A 22124-nucleotide genomic window follows, 5' to 3' on the forward strand; every position below is an offset into this window, starting at 1 on the left:
CAGGGATACATTTGAGGCATAACAAATAGCATGTGCAATGTTGTATCATGGTTGGAGATCAAGGTGCAAGGCCAAAAGGAGAAAATGCTGACTCTGAACAAATGGACAGAATCACAGTGGCCCTCCTATGGGATACTAAGGAGCTTCAGTTTATTCCACAGGGGTTGTAGGGAGCCATCAAGACTATTTAAAGCAGGATGATGACATGACCAAATTGTCTGTTTCATAAGCTGATTCTAGTGTTCGGGTCATAGCTCGGTGATAGACCATGTTCATAGTATTTGTGAGGCCCTGGGTTTGAGCCCCAGCATCATCATTAACAACAAAAAAAAAAGCCCCTTCTAGTGCTGGAGAGGATGTGGCTCAGAAGTAGAGCATGTGTTTAGTATATACGAGGCCCTAGGTTCAATCCCTCACACCAATATGTTAGATTTCCACTGTGAAGACAAAATACATGAGAAAAACAATTTAAAAGAAGCAAAGATTTATTTTGCCTCATGATTTCAGTCTTTCTATCCATGGTCAGCTGACTTCATTCCTTTTGTGTCATCATGGCAAAGAAAAACTGTTCGCCTCATTGTCCACAGCAAAGTAGGGAAGAAGGGGCCAGGAATAAGACACAGCCTTCCAGGGCACATACCCAGTGACCTACTCCCTCCAGCTAGGCCCCACCTCTTACTTCCTGCCACTTCCCAATGCCCAATAATGTCATCAAATTATGAACCCATCGATGGATTAATCTATTGATGAGGTAAGAGCTCTTGTGATCCAGTGACCTTCCCCAAAACCTGTCAACTGGCAAGTAAGCCTTTAGCACATGGCTTTTAGGGCATATTCTTGTTCCAAATCATAACAAACAGTAACAACAAAACAAAAGCTCATTGTAGATGCTCTGGAAAGACTTAAAAACAGTACTAAAGAAAATAAGACCAGTAGGGGTTATTGCAATAATCCAAGTCAAGCATACTGAATTACTAGGATTTGGTGACTAAAGCCAAGGGGAAATAAAAATACTGGTTTTTAACTTGAACATCCCAGTGTATAAGAATATAGCAGAGCTTCAATTTGAATTTTGTCAAATCAGCAGCACCTATGCAGCAGCCAGTTGTAGCTAAACTGCAGGCCTCTATGAGACTCAGGAGAAGAGATTTGCAAGAGTGTTTTCAGAAAACTGTTGTGTTTAAACTAGCTAAAAACTAACAACTTCCAAGTTTGTTTGCAGAAAATTCAAAACCTGGGTTCAAAATGTTGATGTGGAAACCATTAGCATAAACATGCTGGTTGGGCCCATGGAAATAGAGTAGTATAAAGAATGAAAAGGATAAAGTATGCAAGATAGGACCTAAAGGAATGCCATGTTTTTAGGGAAAGAACTTGGGGAGGATATTGCTATGTAGTAACTACTATCTGGGACAGCATATCCCCCAAACTCCCATCTCTACCTACAGCAATCTCCTTTTACCTGCCCGCTGGAAATACCTCCTAAAACAGAAACCAAATCATATGGTTTAGCAGCACAAAAATCTTAGTTGACTCCATATTTGTCCATGATGTCCAGTCCTCATAAGGTTTTTATCCTGGTCCCATCCCTGAAAGAGCCAGTAGACATTTTGACCTGTTTTTCCTTATCTTCCAAGTCACACGTCTTAGCATTCTCTCTTGTAAGACATATCCTTCAAACCTTTGTTTATTGCTTTCTCAAACTGTATCAATTATTGTGCATCTTCAATTGTCAAAATTTCAGTTTGTCTCTTAAGTTCCACCTGGATGCTCCCTCATCTGTGAGTCCTTCCGATTCCAGCTCCAAATCATGGCCTCTCCTCTACTCCACACATTTCCCTTTCAGCTTTTCCCTAATGTATCTCACTATGCCTTGTTAGTTATCTATGCACCTTTCCCTCATGAGATTATAAACTCTTAAAGAATAGGGTCTTCTGATCATTTAATTTTGCATCCCTGAGGCATCTGGCACAGGCTCTTAGAGTGGGGCTCCATAGTATTTGTTGTTTTTTCAGTTGGCACAACTGGTACTTAAAACTACAAATCATGGGTAAAGATGGTTTTCACTCTGTATAGTAAGCTTCTATGAACTGTATTGCAGTGCTGGAGGTCCTTTTTTTTTTCTAAAACAAGAGTATTATAATTGGAGGATTTAGCGTCAAATAAATCCAGATACATAATCAATGATAAATTCTAAAATTAGAATCAACTCCAAACCTTTATGAATATATAAAATTATGCTCCTGGAAATAGAATTTTAGCAATAAAGGAAAATCTAGAATGAGCTTGTCTAATCCAGTAGTTTTCAAACTTGTTTGTGTAGGGCCCTGGGGGCGGGGCTGGGGATTTAGGAAGTACCAGGCCATGCAAACCTAGTTTCACCCAAAGTGATTCTATTTCCACATATTTATTTATTTATTTTTAAATTTTTATTGTTTTATTATTCATATGTGCATACAACGCTTGGGTCATTTCTCCCCCCTGCCCCCACCCCCCTCCCTTACCACCCACTCTGCCCCTTCCCTCTCCCCCTCACCCCCTCAATACCCAGCAGAAACTATTTTGCCCTTATTTCTAATTTTGTTGAAGACAGAGTATAAGCAATAATAGGAAGGACCAAGGGTTTTTGCTGGTTGAGATAAGGATAGCTACACAGGGAGTTGACTCACATTAATTTCCTGTGCATGTGTGTTACCTTCTAGGTTAATTCTTTTTGATCTAACCTTTTCTGTAGTTCCTGGTCCCCTTCTCCTATTGGCCTCAGTTGCTTTTAAGATATCTGCTTTAGTTTCTCTGAGTTAAGGGCAACAAATGCTAGCTAATTTTTTAGGTGTCTTACCTATCCTCACACCTCCCTTGTGTGGTCTTGCTTTTATCATGTGCTCAAAGTCCAGTCCCCTTGTTATGTTTGCCCTTGATCTAATGTCCACATATGAGGGAGAACATACGATTTTTGGTCTTTTGGGCCAGGCTAACCTCACTCAGAATGATGTTCTCCAATTCCATCCATTTACCAGTGAATGATAACATTTCGTTCTTCTTCATGGCTGCATAAAATTCCATTGTGTATAGATACCACATTTTCTTAATCCACTCGTCAGTAGTGGAGCATCTTGGCTGTTTCCATAACTTGGCTATTGTGAATAGTGCTACAGTAAACTCCACATATTTATATATGAGGCTTTCAAACAAAATCATATTGAAAAATAGTTTTGTTTTAAATCAGTTTCAAAAATACTAGTGTAACCTTCAGACTATTTCTGTATCCTTGGTAACTCTGTGCCTCCATTTCCTCATCTGTAAAATACAAGAATGGTACTATGGTAGCTAATGCTTTTATGCTGAGCCCCTCTGTTTTCAAGTAAACAAAAGCCTCAAAAGAGGTTAAGTGAGTTCTTCATGCCATACAGAGTTAAAGACAGAAACAGTATTAAAATGTAATCACCAACCCTTGTTTGATATTTTTCCTCTCACGTCCTTTAAAAAAAAATCCTACAAAGTAAAGATCAAGAAACTACAGATATTATTTGGAAAAGGTCAATATATCAGCAGGTATATAATCAGCATGTAAAAATAAAGCAATACTGTATCATTAATTTGCCTTATTTAGAAAAAGCTGGTATGCTAGCTAAAATGTACATTGATTGAACATTTACCTGATTTTGTATTCATTCTTCAAGTTTATAGAACTATTTGGGTGAGTTGTTTGCATGGCCCTTTTCTCTTTTACAAAGATATTTATGAGTTTTTTTCTTCTTGGTAAATCTTCACAGAATCAATGGTGGTATTTAAAATCATTCCATTAACCATTCCTTTCATGTTTAAGTCTCACTGTATCAGTTTCATCCCTAAGAAGTTGTGAGGGTTTGGGAAGCAGGAGTCTCTAAATTTGGTCCTTTTGTTCATCATCTTCACTTTGCTCATCTTCCTCTCTTCATCCCCTCCTCTCCAAATCGAGGGTATCCATGAAGAAGAAACAAAGTCACAAAACAACTGTCTGAGAGGTGTGTGTGGAAAAGAGGGAAAGAAGGGCAGTCATGCTCCTTGGTCTTGTTGGGGGGGTAGTTTATGGCTGACCACATTCTGGCCTTGGGGGCTTTTTGTTTAAAGTAAAATAAAACAAAACAGCTCACAGAGACACCTCCTTCTTCCCCCTCCTTTTGCCTTCATGAGTCACTATCCTTGTGACGTGCTGCTGCTGAGACCAAGGAATGAGTGAGTAAAGGTGTTTAGAAGTGAAGTATTGTTCCTAATTAAATAAGTGTCCTTTTCAAATGTTAAAACTTTGACATATGAATCCCCTAATAATTTAGGATTTCTAGGATTTGAACTCAGGCTAAGCCACTTTTGCATCATAAAAAAAAGAATTGGGTATGCCAATTATAGTAATATAGTGATACAGTATGAAGAATGGCAGAGATAATATTTAACCTACTTAAGACAAACTTTCTGCAGACATTACAGCATCCATGTCAAATGAACTGACTGCATTTATAAGCAGGATTGGTAAGACCTACACATGGCAAAGTGTAAAATTTGTTTAGCAGTGATAGGTAATTCTGACTGACTTCTCTCCCCTCAGCCTCTAGAATAAGTTCAAATTGATAAGAATTTATGATTAGAGCTACATGTTGACTTCTTTTTTTTTAAACCCAGTAGTTTTACCAAGTTTCATATACATACATATATTTTTGGTAAGATACAGGGCTTGCCATGGGCAAAAAGATAGAAATAATACTCAGACTTTGTAGAGAAAAAGCATCTTAACTTTAATTTGATTGGTGTGTGTGGAATTTATCTTAACAAGCCTGTAAAGAAATTGGAGAACATCTGTGATGGTTGAGGCTTTCTGAGTTAGGTTTGATGATTTTCCTTACTTGATTGCTGTTTTGGATGAGGGCAGGTAAATTCTTCTGTAATCTGAATTAGTCCTTGAATTTGAGATTTTCCGTAACTGAGTCTAATCAACTTCACTGGTAGAGAAATATTAAGGTGTTGTTAGTTCTGTTGTTGTTTAGCCCACTTATTATAACACCCTCCTTTTACCACTAAGTCTCCTTGTTCTTTAATTCTTGACTTCATTAAATGCTTGGCTCAAAGCTGTGCATATAGCAATAATGATCATAATTGTGCTCCAGAAAAGCATAGTACCCTTTTGAAATCTTTACAATAAGCAAAGCAATACTAGTTTAAAGATAGGCAGTGCCAGATCTTGCTGAGGAATAATCTTGCAGAAATCTGATTGTGAAGGAAGAAATCTAAAAAGACAAAATGGACTTTAGTAGAGATAACATTGGGAAAGCAGTAATTACTCAAAGAAGACTGAAAGAAAAGGTTGTTACCCCCTTGTTCTTCCATTTCATTTGGAGTTTTTTTTTTTTTTTGGTTTTTGAATTGTTTTAATTTAAATAATTATGTAAATAAGATAAACCTCATTTATATATATTTCAGAACTTTACTGTTATAGCAAATTATACTTTATTTCTGAATGCCAAATGGATCCTTTTCATAACACCTAATTATCTCTAAAAACCATTTGCAATCTACTTCATAGCAACAGTGGATTAATTTACATGATACTGTGTGTCATGCCAAATACCATTTCCTGCAGAATACTTTCGTTTTGAGTGAATGTTTCAAAATCTAGAGGAAGCATCTAATACTCAGAGTATAATTTGGTACCACCAAAAGTGCTTATTACTTTGTTTTTCTCACAAAAGTGCCATTAATAAAACATTATACACTGAAATTTTGTGAAGATTCAAAGAGCTTTAAAATTCAGGCCTTGCATATTGTTCACTTAAGTCTCACTATAAAAATAAATACCAAAAAAATTAAAAGATGCAATCTTGAAACATAATTTTAGAGCTTGAGTAATATGCCACATAATATTAGGAGATTAATTTAGGCTGATAAATAGCCTACATGTTTTTGCAATACATCTGACAACTTTGTAGGAAGGCTTAAATTATCTAGATAACTACTTCCTGGTTTTCCAGGAATATCTTCTCCTGGTAGATACTGCTTTCAGGAAAGGAATAGATGTTCTTGTTCAAAGTGGGCATTTTTTCTCCTTATTCAGAAAGTTGGTGGGTTTTCAGCATGCAAATATTGGCTGTAAGGTCTTCTCTCATTTTTGACTTACTGCTTGTTTTCTTCTTCCACAGCAGTCAGTCAATAAGGAAAAGCCCCAGGATTTCAGACTGGGCTCACAATCTATGGCACAGTAAGCAACTTCTCCTTCTAAACAATTTGTGATAATAAGTAGTAGAGTTGTTTTGTTTTGTGTTTTTTTTTTCCCCCACTGTGCAACCCATTTCAGTGCCACTAGCCTCCAGGCAGAGGCCAGACAGTGGTTCAGAGCCACAGTTTGCTCTGGCCTGGGATGCTATGAGAGGCCAGGAGGATGGTTCTGCCATAAATCCAAACCCATACATAATTGGGTTGTGTTTTAAGAAAAATTTTCTCATTTCCCTTTTTTATTACATAATAAAATTAGTTAAGTTTCAGATAATTGATTTTTAAAAGAGTTTAGTGTAAACTTAGGAAAATATTTTAGTGGTTGGTCTAAGAATGTGTTATGAAACATAAGAAACAGTATTAAATAAAATTATGCCACACTAAATTTTAGAGGACCTATTTTGTCATTTACTTTTATTTGTATAACATTTTGAAATAGTATTAACTGAAAACAAGTAATTTATTCAATAACAAAATTATGAAATGCCTATTTTGAGGCATTGAAGAGAAAAAAGATAATGAGAATATTATCACTATATATTCATACTATTTTACTAATAAAATATAAATGTAACAACTGTGAATGGCTTGGTTACCTACCATGCCATCCCACCCACCCTCAGATACATGGGTACATGTCTGTAACGGGTGCACTCAAACCATCCCTGTTTAGTTTCCTTCAGGAAAATCCAAGTTCAGGTTAACATATGCTGCATGCTTTCACTATAACAAGAATATTTGTCTCTTTTAGAACTTCAAAAATTCTGATTCAGATGATAATTTAGAAGAATTGTCAAATAAAACCATGCAGTATTTCACAAGATAGGATTTCATTTCACAGATGAAAGACATGTACAATTTTTAAGTGGACTTCAAAAGAGTCACAGAATCAATATCTAAAAGATACCTTAGAAATTCTTTCCACAACCCCTCCATCTTCATAAACTAAGGGGAAAGGCCTTGTGCAAATTTCATAGGGCACATTTATGTCAGCACCTATGCCAAGACCAAAGTCTCCTGGTCCTCAGACAACTGAGGTTTTAAGTTTGTTTCCTTTCCAGCTAAGATTCAGTGTCCACAGATTCTTTTTTTTGTTTTTTTTTTTTTTCATTTTTCTTTTATTATTCATATGTGCATACAAGGCTTGGGTCATTTCTCCCCCGTGCCCCCACCCCCTCCCTTACCAACCACTCCTCCCCCTCCCTCTCCCCCCCTTCAATACCCAGCAGAAACTATTTTGCCCTTATTTCTAATTTTGTTGTAGAGAGAGTATAAGCAATAATAGGAAGGAACAAGGGTTTTTGCTGGTTGAGATAAGGATAGCTATACAGGGCATTGACTCACATTGATTTCCTGTGCGTGTGTGTTACCTTCTAGGTTAATTCTTTTTGATCTAACCTTTTCTCTAGTACCTGTTCCCCTTTTCCTATTGGCCTCAGTTGCTTTAAGGTATCTGCTTTAGTTTCTCTGAGTTAAGGGCAACAAATGCTAGCTAGTTTTTTAGGTGTCTTACCTATCCTCACCCCTTCCTTGTGTGCTCTCGCTTTTATCATGTGCTCATAGTCCAATCCCTTTGTTGTGTTTGCCCTTGATCTAATGTCCACATATGAGGGAGAACATACGATTTTTGGTCTTTTGGGCCAGGCTAACCTCACTCAGAATGATGTTCTCCAATTCCATCCATTTACCAGCGAATGATAACATTTCGTTCTTCTTCATGGCTGCATAAAATTCCATTGTGTATAGATACCACATTTTCTTAATCCATTCGTCTGTGCTGGGGCATCTTGGCTGTTTCCATAACTTGGCTATTGTGAATAGTGCCGCAATAAACATGGATGTGCAGGTGCCTCTGGAGTAACAGTCTTTTGGGTATATCCCCAAGAGTGGTATTGCTGGATCAAATGGTAGATCGATGTCTAGCTTTTTAAGTAGCCTCCAAATTTTTTTCCAGAGTGGTTGTACTAGTCTACATTCCCACCAACAGTGTAAGAGGATTCCTTTTTCCCCGCATCCTCGCCAACACCTGTTGGTGGTGGTGTTGCTGATGATGGCTATTCTAACAGGGGTGAGGCGGAATCTTAGCGTGGTTTTAATTTGCATTTCCTTTATTGCTAGAGATGGTGAGCATTTTTTCATGTGTTTTCTGGCCATTTGAATTTCTTCTTTTGAGAAAGTTCTGTTTAGTTCACTTGCCCATTTCTTTATTGGTTCATTAGTTTTGGGAGAATTTAGTTTTTTAAGTTCCCTATATATTCTGGTTATCAATCCTTTGTCTGATGTGTAGCTGGCAAATATTTTCTCCCACTCTGTGGGTGTTCTCTTCAGTTTAGAGACCATTTCTTTTGATGAACAGAAGCTTTTTAGTTTTATGAGGTCCCATTTATCTATGCTATCTCTTAGTTGCTGTGCTGCTGGGGTTTCATTGAGAAAGTTCTTACCTATACCTACTAACTCCAGAGTATTTCCTACTCTTTCTTGTATCAACTTAAGAGTTTGGGGTCTGATATTAAGATCCTTGATCCATTTTGAGTTAATCTTGGTGTAGGGTGATATACATGGATCTAGTTTCAGTTTTTTGCAGACTGCTAACCAGTTTTCCCAGCAGTTTTTGTTGAAGAGGCTGCTATTTCTCCATCGTATATTTTTAGCTCCTTTGTCAAAGATAAGTTGCTTATAGTTGTGTGGCTTCATATCTGGATCCTCTATTCTGTTCCACTGGTCTTCATGTCTGTTTTTGTGCCAGTACCATGCTGTTTTTATTGTTATTGCTTTGTAATATAGTTTGAAGTCAGGTATTGTGATACCTCCTGCATTGTTCTTTTGACTGAGTATTGCCTTGGCTATTCGTGGCCTCTTGTGTTTCCATATAAATTTAACAGTAGATTTTTCAATCTCTTTAATGAATGTCATTGGAATTTTGATGGGAATTGCATTAAACATGTAGATTACTTTGGGGAGTATCGACATTTTTACTATGTTGATTCTGCCAATCCATGAGCATGGGAGATCTCTCCACTTTCTATAGTCTTCCTCAATCTCTTTCTTCAGAAGTGTATAGTTTTCCTTGTAGAGGTCTTTCACATCTTTTGTTAGGTTTACACCTAGGTATTTGATTTTTTTTGAGGCTATTGTAAATGGAATTGTTTTCATACATTCTTTTTCCGTTTGCTCATTGTTAGTGTATACAAATGCTAACGATTTTTCTATGTTGATTTTATATCCTGCTACCTTGCTATAGCTATTGATGATGTCTAGAAGCTTCTGAGTAGAGTTTTTTGGGTCTTTAAGGTATAGGATCATGTCATCTGCAAATAGGGATATTTTGACAGTTTCTTTACCTATTTGTATTCCTTTTATTCCTTCTTCTTGCCTAATTACTCTGGCTAGGAATTCCAGTACTATGTTGAATAGGAGTGGAGATAGTGGGCATCCTTGTCTGGTTCCTGATTTTAGAGGGAATGGTTTTAGTTTTTCTCCGTTAAGTATAATGCTGGCTGTAGGTTTGTCATATATAGCTTTTATAATGTTGAGGAACTTTCCTTCTATTCCTAGTTTTCTTAGAGCTTTTATCATGAAATGATGTTGGATCTTATCAAAGGCTTTTTCTGCATCTATTGAGATGATCAAGTGGTTTTTGTCTTTGCTTCTGTTAATGTAGTTTATTACGTTTATTGATTTTCGTATGTTGAACCACCCCTGCATCCCTGGGATGAAGCCTACTTGGTCGTGGTGAATAATCTTTTTGATGTGTTGCTAAATTCGGTTTGCCATTATTTTGTTGAGGATTTTTGCATCAATGTTCATTAAGGCGATTGGCCTATAGTTCTCCTTTTTGGAGGTGTCTGCCTGGTTTTGGGATAAGTGTAATACTGGCTTCATAAAATGTGTTTGGCAGTTTTCCTTCCCTTTCTATTTCATGGAACAGTTTAAGGAGGGTATCAGTTCTTCTTTAAAGGTCTGATAGAATTCAGCAGAGAATCCATCAGGTCCTGGACTTTTCTTTTTGGGGAGACTCTTGATTGCTGCTTCAATTTCATTTTGTGTTATAGGTCTATTCAGGTGATTAATTTCCTCTTGGTTCAGTTTTGGATGATCATATGTATCTAGAAATCTGTCCATTTCTTCTAGATTTTCAAATGTATTTGAATATAGGTTCTCAAAGTAGTCTCTGATGATTTCCTGGACTTCCATGGTGTTTGTTGTTATCTCCCCTTTTGCATTCCTAATTCTACTAATTTGGGTTTTTTCTCTCCTCATTTTAGTCAGGTTTGCCAGGGGTCTATCTATCTTGTTTATTTTTTCAAAGAACCAACTTTTTGTTTCATTAATTCTTTGTATGGTTTTTTTGGTTTCTATTTCGTTGATTTCAGCTCTTATTTTTATTATTTCTCTCCTTCTATTTGTTTTGGGATTTGCTTGTTCTTGTTTTTCTAGGAGTTTGAGATGTATCATTAGGTCATTGATTTGGGATCTTTCAATCTTTTTAATATATGCACTCATGGCTATAAACTTTCCTCTCAAGACTGCCTTAGCTGTGTCCCATAGGTTCTGGTAGGTTGTGTTTTCATTTTCATTGACTTCCAGGAACTTTTTAATTTCCTCTTTTATTGCCCACAGATTCTTTAGTAAGGTATCATTTTATTCTGTTTTTGAGAGGTAAGCTATATTGATATTACATAACTGTGTGTAGTCCCAGATAGCTTCAGAGCACCTTTGCCCACATTATCATTATCACACTTTATCCTCACAACAGCCATGGGAGAGAGGCAGACCAGCATTCTAGCCCCTTTTTTGCCAGTAGAAAAACAAAATCTAAAAGACTGAATGAACCTTGTCCAAGTCCCTGTATGTAGTATATGGCAGACCCAGTAGCAGAACACAGGTCTGCTAGCCCAATCTAGTCCTCTTTCTGTGCTCTCCTTCCTCTTGTCCCTCACACACCACATACCCCTAGGTGTCCCAGGTATTTTTTTTTTATCTGCCAACTATGTTTTCAATTCATTGAAATTTTACATAATAATAGATAATTGCCAACCCCCAAGAGTTTACATGTTGTGTGAAAATTGTTTAAACTTTTTATTTAATGCTGTGCAAATGAAAGAATGTCTTCCATACACACTTTACTCTGACTATATTGAATAGTTGTTCTCAGGTGATGAACAGATCCACACCAGGCCCTCCAGATTAAAGTTCAACAAGCTTTACAAACATCTCATGTCCTGAAGGTTGTCAGCCTAGCTCAGTTTCTCTTATTGTACATAGAACACTTAATAACCTTATGCAAATAAAAAATATTCATGAGAAATTCAGATATGTTCATCTAACGTCTTGGACTTTGCCTCTACTCCTACTTTCTTAAAAGTAAGGATGAATTCAGATAGATTTCTCATGACTTGAAAACTATAACGAAGTTGAGGGTAGAATCACTGTAACCCAGTATTTACAGAGAAGTCATTCTTTATTTCTTCAGTTTACCTAAATGAGTTCATTGTACCCAAATAAATGGACAGGGGCTATGTTTTTTGGTTTCCTTACAGACCTGCCTTTCCATGTATATTTGATTGTTGGATAACCAAAATACATAAATGGACCATATAGGCTGCCTCTTACCAATTTCTACTTGAATTTATTATCTTGTTCCTTTTTTGGGAAATGTCAATCACTTCTGTGAAAACAATTTATACACATTTTAGTAAAGCTACATTCTCTTTTTAAGATATCAGGAAGAAAATTCTGTAAGTTAGTTTAAGAGGGCATTTTCTTGATAGTCTCAAACTTTCACCTTTTGTACATCATACCTGATAATGTTTATCATCTGTTATGTAATGCCCGAGTTAGAATTTATAATGAAGCTTCTATAAACATGATTTGATCATTAATAAGTATTATTAAGGGGCTAGGGTGTGGCTCAAGTGGTAGTGTACCTGCCTAAAAGTGCAAGGCTCTGAATTCAAACCCCAGTGCCACAAAAAATACGTAAATATATACTAGCGTTAGTTTTCCCTAGTTACTCACATATTCTATATTGAGCTTTTTTTTTTTTTTAATTCAAGAAGGCTTTATTTCATTAGCATCTTTGGTCAGAGGAATATTTCAGATGGTCAGTCACGTTAAAATCCTTTATTTATAAGCACTCAAATATCAGCTGAATAAATGAATGAAATATATTTCAGTCATCATTGTCCATTCCAAGTGTTCTGTTACCCTCCAATATCTATTTTTCATCCATCTTCATAAGAATTGTATGTCATCTCCTCACTGCCTCTGTCCATAAGGATGTAGTTTGCAGTCCACCATTCTCCCATAAAATAGCCTGTTCCTCACACTTTTCTTCCAAGTTCTTACTTTGATTATAAAGTTTTCAGCCTTTTCTCTCCCTCCTACCAGCATTTCTGAAATCAAAACCATCTATTGTGTGAGACCCACATTGAACTCAGCACTGACCTTGGTGCAGTGAGAGATAGCAAAGAAATATTGCAGGTTAAATGAGGAAAAGAAATAAGTATTCAGACAGCAAAACAATTATGTAATGAGGTACAGAATAGTATGACACAAATTGTCATTGTGGGAATGGAGGAGTATGAGTAGCTAGAGAAGACCTTCAGGAGGAGTAACGCTCACAATGGGTTGTAACAGAGGGCATTTGCATGTGGTGCTTGCAGGAAGAGGCACCTATTTCAGACTGAAGGAGCTCACAGCAGTAAGGTGAGGGGAAGCTAGCCAGGGGAGATGGGAAGAGAACAACTAATTGATGGTGGAGTTGGAGATTGAGGGTGGAGAAAAACAGGGTAGAGATTGTGACTCTTGAAGAGTGCTGTGTAAGAGAGTTTGAGAGCAGCAGATGCTTGGAGAATTGGACTGGGAGACTTGTTTCTGTGTTTGCCCAACATTTTTCATGAACCTGAGCAAGCATTTGTGCGTATCAAGAATTTGGTCTTGCACATGCAAAGCCCTGAATTCAAAACCCCGGTCCCACCAAAAAAGAATGTGGTCTTGTTCCAGTCCTCGATATTAGTGCTGTAAACAGGAGGAATCAGGACCAACCTTTCTAGGTGAGCAACAGTGGTTCATTTGTGGCATCATTCCACAGGGGAAAATGTTGCTCATCTGCCTTCTATAGTAGGTGCTATGCTGGGGACTGAGTGCAGTGATAAATGATACACATTGTGTACCTTGTCAGGTGCCTAGTGTGACAAGGAAGACATACCATTAATGAATGCATAGTCATTTACTAAATATATTTGCTGAGCACCTACCATGTCACAGTGTTCAGGGTTTTGGAACACAACTGTAAACATAAAAATCCTTGCCACAAAGAGCTAACATCTTACTAATATGTAAAATGTTTACATCAGATGTGTGCTGTGCTATGAAGAAAAATGAAGCATGGGTAGGAAATAGGAGAAGGAAGTATGAAAGTTTCATCTTTAAATACGGGTATCAGAGAAGGTCTCACCGAGAAGGATGCAGGGAGAAAAGGAAACGAGTAATGCGCTTTTGTGGAGAGCAAGTGCAAAGGGCCCTGAAGCAGGAGCATACCTTAAAGGAATTTGCTGGAGTTTATAGAGTAGAGAGAGCAGTTGGAAGAGAGTAGATAATATCAGGGTAAGCAGTAAGACCCCTTGTAAGCCATTTTAAGATTTTTAGATTTTATACTGAGTGAAACAAGAAGCCATTAAGCAGAAAGAGTAACGTACAATTTAACAGGATCACTGACATTTCAGATAAGAACAGACATTAATGGACAAGATTGGAAACAGAGACCAGTTAAGATAATATTGAAACTACCTAGGTAAGACTTGTAGTACCTTGAAAATGCTTGGTCAGTGGAGATAGGGAGAAGAGATTTTATGTATACATATATGTTTCTAACAGTTTTAGTGAGATATGCTTGATGCACCATAAACTGCTCACATTTAAAGTTTGAAGTTTACATTTTGACATAGGTATGTGGCCATGAATCATCATCACAATTAAGGTAATACACATGTTTATCTCCACTGCAGATTTCTCATATTCTGTTTGTAATTTCTTCCTTCCACCTCTTTCCATCCCTGATTTCCATCCCTGATATCAATGATCTACTCTTTCTCACTTTCTACAGTTTCTTAAATACCACAATTTGTTTATTCACTTACCTGTTGATCTTTGGATAATTTCTAGTTTGGGGCAATTCCAAACAAAGCTAACATTTTACTGTCTGATTGTACATTTTATAGTCCTACCAGAATGTCTGAGAGTTCCACTTCCTCACTGATTCTTGACAGGGTTAGTCTTTGTAATTTTTTGTCATTTTAGTACATGTAGATACATCTCATTGTGGTTTGATTTTGTATATCCTAACAACTAATGATGTTGAGCATCATTTTTTTATGTGTTTATCTTCCATAAATCCTCTGTTCAAAAGCTTTGCCTATTTTTATTAGACTTTATTATTATTATTTAGAAAGTTCATTATGTTTTCTAAGTGAAAACACATATCTGAGACAAATATGCGTTTCATCCATAGAATCTTTGTTCAGTTCTGCCAATTACCTAGTTTTGTAATCCTTGCATCAATTTTTTCATTTTTCTTTTTTTTTATTGTTTTATTATTCATATGTGCATACAACACTTGGGTCATTTCTCCCCCCTGCCCCCACCCCCTCCCTTACCACCCACTCCGTCCCCTCCCTCTCCCCCCCACCCCCTCAGTACCCGGCAGAAACTATTTTGCCCTTATCTCTAATTTTGTTGAAGAGAGAGTATAAGCAATAATAGGAAGGAACAAGTGTTTTTGCTAGTTGAGATAAGGATAGCTATACAGGGAGTTGACTCACTTTAATTTCCTTGCGTGTGTGTTACCTTCTAGGTTAATTCTTTTTGATCTCACCTTTTCTCTAGTTCCTGGTCCCCTTCTCCTATTGGCCTCAGTTGCTTTTAAGGTATCTGCTTTAGTTTCTCTGCATTAAGGGCAACAGACGCTGTCTAGTTTTTTAGGTGTCTTACCTATCCTCACACCTCCCTGTGTGCTCCCGTTTTTATCATGTGCTCAAAGTCCAGTCCCCTTGTTGTATTTGCCCTTGATCTAATGTCCACATATGAGGGAGAACATACGATTTTTGGTCTTTTGGGCCAGGCTAACCTCACTAAGAATGATGTTCTCCAGTTCCATCCATTTACCAGTGAATGATAACATTTCATTCTTCTTCATGGCTGCATAAAATTCCATTGTGTATAGATACCACATTTTCTTAATCCATTCATCAGTAGTGGGGCATCTTGGCTGTTTCCATAACTTGGCTATTGTGAATAGTGCTGCAATAAACGTTTTTCTTAACTTTTATTTTTAAACTCACATAGATTTGTACATATTTATAGATACAATATGGTAATCCTTACATACAATATACAATGATAAAATCAGGGTAATCAGCATTTCTACTCCTCAAACATGATTTCTATGTGTTCTGCCTCTTCTTTTCTAATTATTTCGAAATATACCATAACTTGTTGCGGACTGTAGTTACCTTATTGTGGTAGAATACCAGAACCAATCCCTCCTATTTAAGAATATTTTGGAACCCATTATTCAACCTGTGTTTGATTCTTAGTTTGCCACTACCTGGGTGACTTTGGACAAGTGATTTAATCTCACTCCATTTAGTGCTTTTATCTGTGAAATGAGGATAGTATCTATTTTACAGAGTTCTTATGATGAATAAAATTAAATAAGATAATGCACAGCTTTTAGAGAAGAATCTGTCATAAAATAAAGACCTAATAATTATAAGCTCTGATTAGTTATCTTCAGACTTCAGACCTCTTAAGTCTTGTATCATTTTTAAGCTCTATTTTGGTGTTCCCCACCATTCCCAAACATTTTAGAGAAAGAGTCAGTCCTCTACTTCTTCAGTTATCCCTCTTTTCACTGTTCGGTGCTTTCTCATGATAAATTGCAGTACTACATAGCCATCCATGAGTTTATATTTTACTGTTACCGTTGAGTTATGTGAAAAGCTGCATTGCTCACTCCACAGGTCAGGTTTCTGCATGAGTTTCCTTCACTCCTTTCTGTGTTGTTAAGGAATATCCTGTGTGTATGTGGTATATGTTTCCATTTGAGTTGGGAAATTTTTGTAATTTTTCCCAAGCATCTAGTATTTTTCAGAGACAGACAGGATTTGCTTTATTATTGTCCCTTCCTCATGGTTAAGAAGCAGCAGCTGTGTAACAATCTGTCTCACTCCCATGGATAATCATTCATATAATTCTGCCATGTTTTCCTCCCTCAGATTGTCCCATTTATTGTCCTTCCATTCCCACTGCCACTTCCCTAGATCAGAGCCTCGGCTGAGCTACTGCAGAACTTTCTTACTAGCTCCTTGTTTACCATCTTTTCCTCCTGCAGTTCTGAAATGAGCAAAGAACAGAACCATGAGGACCGAGCACATAAAGCAGATATGCAGGCAAAGAAGAGTGAGCAAACAGGCCGAAAAGTCACCCTAATAGAGGTAAGAGGAAAACCAGGAAAAATTCTATCATGTAGTCAATAGAAAAAGACTTAAGAAGGCCAGGTCAACAATAACAAATGCCAGAGTTAGGAGAGTCAGACCAGTTCCCTTTGGGAATTGCAACCAAGAGGGCATTTGTGGCCTTAGAGAAGAGAGTTTTGACAGAGTCCTAGAAACATAAATCAGATTGTCTCTAGTTTGAAAGGAAAAAATGACCAAAAAAAGTCTTGTCTAAAAATCTAGACCGTAAAGGGAAGAAAAAGCTAGGTACTAATAAGTAGAAAATATCTTTATAAACAGGAGAATGACAAGAATTTTTACAAACTGAGAGGCAGAGCCATGGAGCAGAGCCCTGTGAGATACAGGAGTGGGGGATAATCAGGGTCCTGAGCAAATGCAGTATTTCCATTAAAGCTGGAAGGGTGGACGTGTTTACCATAGAGAAAAGGAGTGTGAATAACAATGCTTTCTGGTACAGGGTAGGTATAAGAAAGGGAAGAAAGTTCTGTCAGAAGGATTTATTTTCTTTGTAGGAAAACCTAGAATTTGAAACCTAGAGCTAGTTTCAAATTTTCCGTAAGTGTTTTAATTGTAAAACAAGAAAATCTAATTGTACAGAATGCATATAGATAAAATTTTTAAATGAGTAATAACCTGTGATGGAGAAGAATTTTGCATAAAGGATTCAACCCATAACATACAGAAAGCTCTAAGAAATCAACAAGACAAAAAAATGCATCTGAAGAAAAATTGTCAAAGAGTGGTCACAGGATGTTCTTAAAGAATAGGTATAAGTGGCAGTAAACATGAGAAAAATATTTGCCTTCCCATGATCAAATTAGTGGAAATTCAAACAACAAAATGAGATGGTATTTTTTCCTCATAAATTTAGGCTATTCCTAGTGTCGATGAAGGTTCCCTCTTACAGTAATGGTATAAGATTGATCCATTCTTTCTTTTTAATAAAGATTTTGAAAATATTTATGTAGTCAGGCACCATGCCTGTAGTCCCACCTACTTAGGAGGAAGGAGGGTTTATTGAACCCAGGAGTTCAAGGCCAGCCTGGGCAACATAGTGACACCCTGTCTTAGGAAAAAAAATGTCCTTTCACTTAACAGTTCTATTTCAGGGAATCTGTTGTCAGAAAATACTAACATACACATGAAGAAATTCAGTTAAAAAGCTATTCCTTCAAGTAGGTATTTTAAAAATAGAAGGAAAAAGCTCATTTTCTATGAATAAAGGGTTGATTAAATTATGGAACATTTATATGATAGAGTCATGACCATTATTTATTATATTATGGAAGTATTTAATGGAAATAGGGATATGTATATCATAAATTAAGTTGAAAAGATGAGTGTAAAATGTTTATATATTCTAAATATAAAATACTGAACAATATTCATCAAAAGATGTCAGTGATGCTTTTTTTCATTTTAATCTTTGTATTTTCTGACTTTTTTAGTCAAAAGCACTATTTGATCATTTTCAAAATGAAAGTAATTTCAGAAATTTTCTAATACAGTCTTCTGTTCTTTCTACACTTAAGAAACCAACATCTCAGAATCTCCACTACACAGCGCCTGAACTAGGACATAGTCTTCTAACTACAATTTCAGGGTTGTTTGTATTACAAGTGGCTTTGTCTGTTGACTCTGACTAGATAGGAAGTGCTCACAGTGCTTGTGTTCAGGGCCCATGACATGCTCTGATTTTTTTCTCCCCAGCAGTTTGGACAGGATCTGAAAACAGAAGCAAACCTTCAGGGAATATTTTTCAGATTCAATTTCTCATGGGATAGGGCCCAGGATTTTTATAAATCTTATTTTTGTACATAGCATAAATACAAATACTAACCTAGTTTCCTATTTATTTTCATAATCTTACTATGCATCAGTCCCTCACTTGCTCCTCTCTTCCTTTATGAGAAGATATCTCAAAGGAGGGCTGACCTGGCACTTATGCTTCAGTTAGACAACCCTCCTTTCCCCTTTTTAGCAAAGTCCTGCTGTCTCCAGCTTTTGAGTCCCTATACTTTCTGCAGCCATCGTGCCAAGTGCCACACTGGCTTTTCCGTAGTCAGAGCTGTACATCTGACCGTCCATTTTTTCTTTTCATCCTGTCTTTTTCTTCATCATAGGCAGTCTTGTCCTTCTCTATCCAATGTGTTTCTTCTTCTCATTAGTCTGAATCATTTCCCTTAAAGATACTGTCTTTGCTGCCTACTTCAGCTTTTTCTAATTAAATTTCTCTTTGGTTTTCCTCTCCTGGTGGTCTCCTATCTTCTCTGTTTACTTTCACAGTTCAGACTCCACCTCGTTAATTGAACTTGTCCTACATGTTCTGCACCTGCAGGATCCATCTCACTGATTTCCAGCTGTTAGTCTCCCCTTCTCTCTCCTTCCCTTTTCTGTTTTTCTTCTTCTTTTTTGTCCTACCACTACCTTGAACTCCTCCTCTCACTTTGCATTACTATCTTATTCTTCCTCTAAGATCCTTCTACCCTGCTCTCTGTCCTTTTCAGAGTTTCTAGGATCTGTGTGACTGTGCTTTGCATTTATTTGAGCCTCTACTACTTTCTTTCCCATTTTTATCAGACCCTAATTTGGGGCAAGTATTACATTGTACCTTGACATACTACATCTGTACCATCTTATACTCAACCTCAGTTGCTTTCATGAGCTTCGCTTGAATCTGTTTTTGAGTTTCTGTATGTAATAGGAGCTTACCTATATAGCTCCATATAACAAATTTAGAATCAGGAAACTTGGACTGGCAAAAAATTTTTTCTATCATGTGTAAATCTTTCTTGAATAAAATAATGTAACTATGTATTAAAGATTAGGCCTGTTCTTAAAAGTGCAGGTGTTCGCGCTCCCTCCTTTGCTTACAGGGGAGCCTAATGGAATGGTTAGCCTCTGCCCCTTCCTGCCACAGTATGCTGGCCATGGCTTTCCTCAGAAGTGATCAGTGGAGTTGGCCATCACTGTAACCATCTGTATCATCCCAAACCTGCAGCTTGTTTCTTAACATTCCAGTGTTAAGCCTTCTCTTCTTAGAGGAAAAACAGTAATATTTTTGTGTGAGTCTAGATACTCATGGCTGGGTGAATAATTACCTTGAAAAGTCCAGGTTCAATTCCACCTGTTCATCACACACTAGTTGTAGTATACTTACTACCTAGTCACTAAGGAAGCAACTTCTTATTCCATCTGCGTATTGGTTCTTGGTTTTTTATTAATGATAAAAAAAAAACCTGCATCTAGATGCATGGTTAACCATCACTACCATGGTTAATAAAAAAGACATTTTGTGTGTTTACTATTGAAAAATATTAAACCAGTCATAAAAGTAGACTAATGAAAGAGTACTAGTTGATAGAATAGTCTATATCTTCTCTAATCACTAGCACTGAAACTTTAACATGAGGATTTTTTCCCCCTTGAAGGTGGAACTTTACATATTCCGATTGCCTGCTCTTAATTTTGGGGATTTACTCAGAGTTCTTCATATTTGTATTTCTTTTTTTTGCTTATATTAGTTTAATGCTGGAACAGGCTTTAAACAATTGCTAATGATACAAAGAATTATTAACTATGTTTTCAGAGACAAAGTATAAAATACATTATTAATATTTTGGTTTCATTTGTGTGGGTAGGGAGGTTTTGCACAGTGTCTTTTCTTGTGTTATTGCGTAGGCACACTAAGATTTGGTTGTGGCCAAAAAACATTGCTCAAGTTCACTGAGTACATTTTGTGTACTTTTCTCTCTAGTAAAGTGTTGAAAAAGAATGAAGAAACCACCAAATGTACAGAAATGAAATGACATACTAAACCAAGTAAAGTTTCTCTTCAGAGTTTGGGAATTTTCAGATTCAAAGAAAGGATCCACTACTTCTTATCCTTACGAAAATCGAGAAAAATCAGAAATGAAGTGTGAGTAGGAAAATCAGTGTGGCCTTTGATCTTAACTGTTACAAACCATTGTGACTGTTATTGATCAAAGTATTGGTACTTATATTTTTAGTAACTGCATCAAAATCGCATTACCACCGTTGGAAAACAAATAAAGAAAAAAATGTAATTGCTACTCAGAAAATGTGACTAAAAAGTATTTGCATTGTTTGGGTGTCTGTTAAATACTCATTCAGTATATTTGTGTCTGATTTGTGGTTTTATGTGTGATGTTAGCTCAGTATGTTAAGTCTGTGTTTTTGAAACTAACTGTATTTAAAAGATAAGAAACTTCAGAACATTATGATCCCAGTAACAAAGCCATTAAAAGGAAACAATTTGCTTTTCAGGGTTAACATCTTCTGTTACTTTTGAGTGAATTACTTATGTACTTATGTACTTATGTACTTATGTGTACTTCTTGATACACCTACACTAAAAGTGATTTTTGGCTGGACAGGCAACAGTGTTCCAAATTTCTTTCCTTCTTAAAAAAGGCAATTTATATTTAAGCATACAAGTAACTTGTAGACTTATATTGTTTAATATTTATTTTAGTCCTAATATTTGTTTTAAATTATTATATTCATTATTTGTCATTTCAGAATGATAGCATCATTACTATGTGACTATTTTGAAGTCTAATATAATAGAGAAATTCACTTTTGTTTTTTTCTTGAGTCTTCTCCTTTTTCAATTATCTATTAAGTATGTTGATACAATGTTTACCTCCAAAAAAGGTCAAAGCTAATACAAAACTCGAAAAACATTTACCAAATTAGACAATTGATTCCATTAAAATAAGTAAGAAAAAACAGTGTTGGGCATTGAGATGTAAATTTTGTCCAGATGTATCCCTGATATGAAATAATTTCTAGTAAAAATATATTTGGCTCTTATCCCTGCACATGTTATAGAAGCATGAAAATTGGTAAACATGACCCTGCTATAAAGCACTTTTTTAAAAAATGTGTTTTCAAAAGTGTTAATTAGCAGTGGTGACTGCTGAAGCCCACAGCTGCAGCTCAAGTCTGTTCTGCTAGTGCCAAGCTTCCATGGTTCGGGTTGCCTATGTCTGTGCTTCAGGTATAGCTGGGCCCGGGCAGCTTGAGTCACCCTCATTTAAACTTGTTGTTTTCTGTTTTGTGAATTCACCTGATAGTTAAAAAATAAAGATATGTATCTCTGCAGTTTCAGCTTATGATTTTGAGACGTATGTTAATCTCTGATTTAGGTTTCTAATCAATCACAAAGAATTTCAACAGGTTATAGAAATATTTTAAATCAAGACAAATGAAAAAGCATATCGGCGGGAATTAAGTCTTTGCTAACTTGGTGTTCATATAAAAAATTAAAGGTTAGTTTTTTATTGCAACTGCCAAATACGACAATAACAATGGGGTAAGCTCCAGGAGAAGCTGGCACTACTC

The 22124-nt window shown here is 36.5% G+C and overlaps 1 protein-coding gene and 1 non-coding gene across 14 annotated transcripts in view; one reads left to right on the forward strand and one right to left on the reverse strand.

Moving 5' to 3' along the window:
• Ahi1 (Abelson helper integration site 1) overlaps positions 1-21890 on the forward strand; it is a 182405-nt gene extending 160515 nt beyond the window's left edge. For 9 of the 13 annotated variants that reach the window (XM_074073915.1, XM_074073940.1, XM_074073928.1 and 6 more), the window contains 3 exons: positions 6168-6226; positions 16634-16736; positions 20515-21890. In XM_074073915.1, coding sequence (XP_073930016.1) covers positions 6168-6226; positions 16634-16736; positions 20515-20517 — 165 coding nt within the window. In that variant the 3' untranslated portion in view covers positions 20518-21890. Of the gene's footprint in view, positions 1-6167; positions 6230-16633; positions 16737-20514 lie in introns of those variants that run through there. The other 4 variants (XR_012448066.1, XR_012448079.1, XR_012448074.1 and 1 more) reach the window with 3 other exon arrangements.
• On the reverse strand, positions 6303-6435 carry LOC141416584 (small nucleolar RNA SNORA42/SNORA80 family). Its single transcript, XR_012441228.1, has one exon. It is a non-coding gene; the product is annotated as a small nucleolar RNA SNORA42/SNORA80 family (small nucleolar RNA).
• Positions 21891-22124: the final 234 nt, after the last annotated feature.

Source organism: Castor canadensis, chromosome 1 (assembly GCF_047511655.1).
Source record: "Castor canadensis chromosome 1, mCasCan1.hap1v2, whole genome shotgun sequence".
NCBI lineage: Eukaryota > Metazoa > Chordata > Mammalia > Rodentia > Castoridae > Castor > Castor canadensis.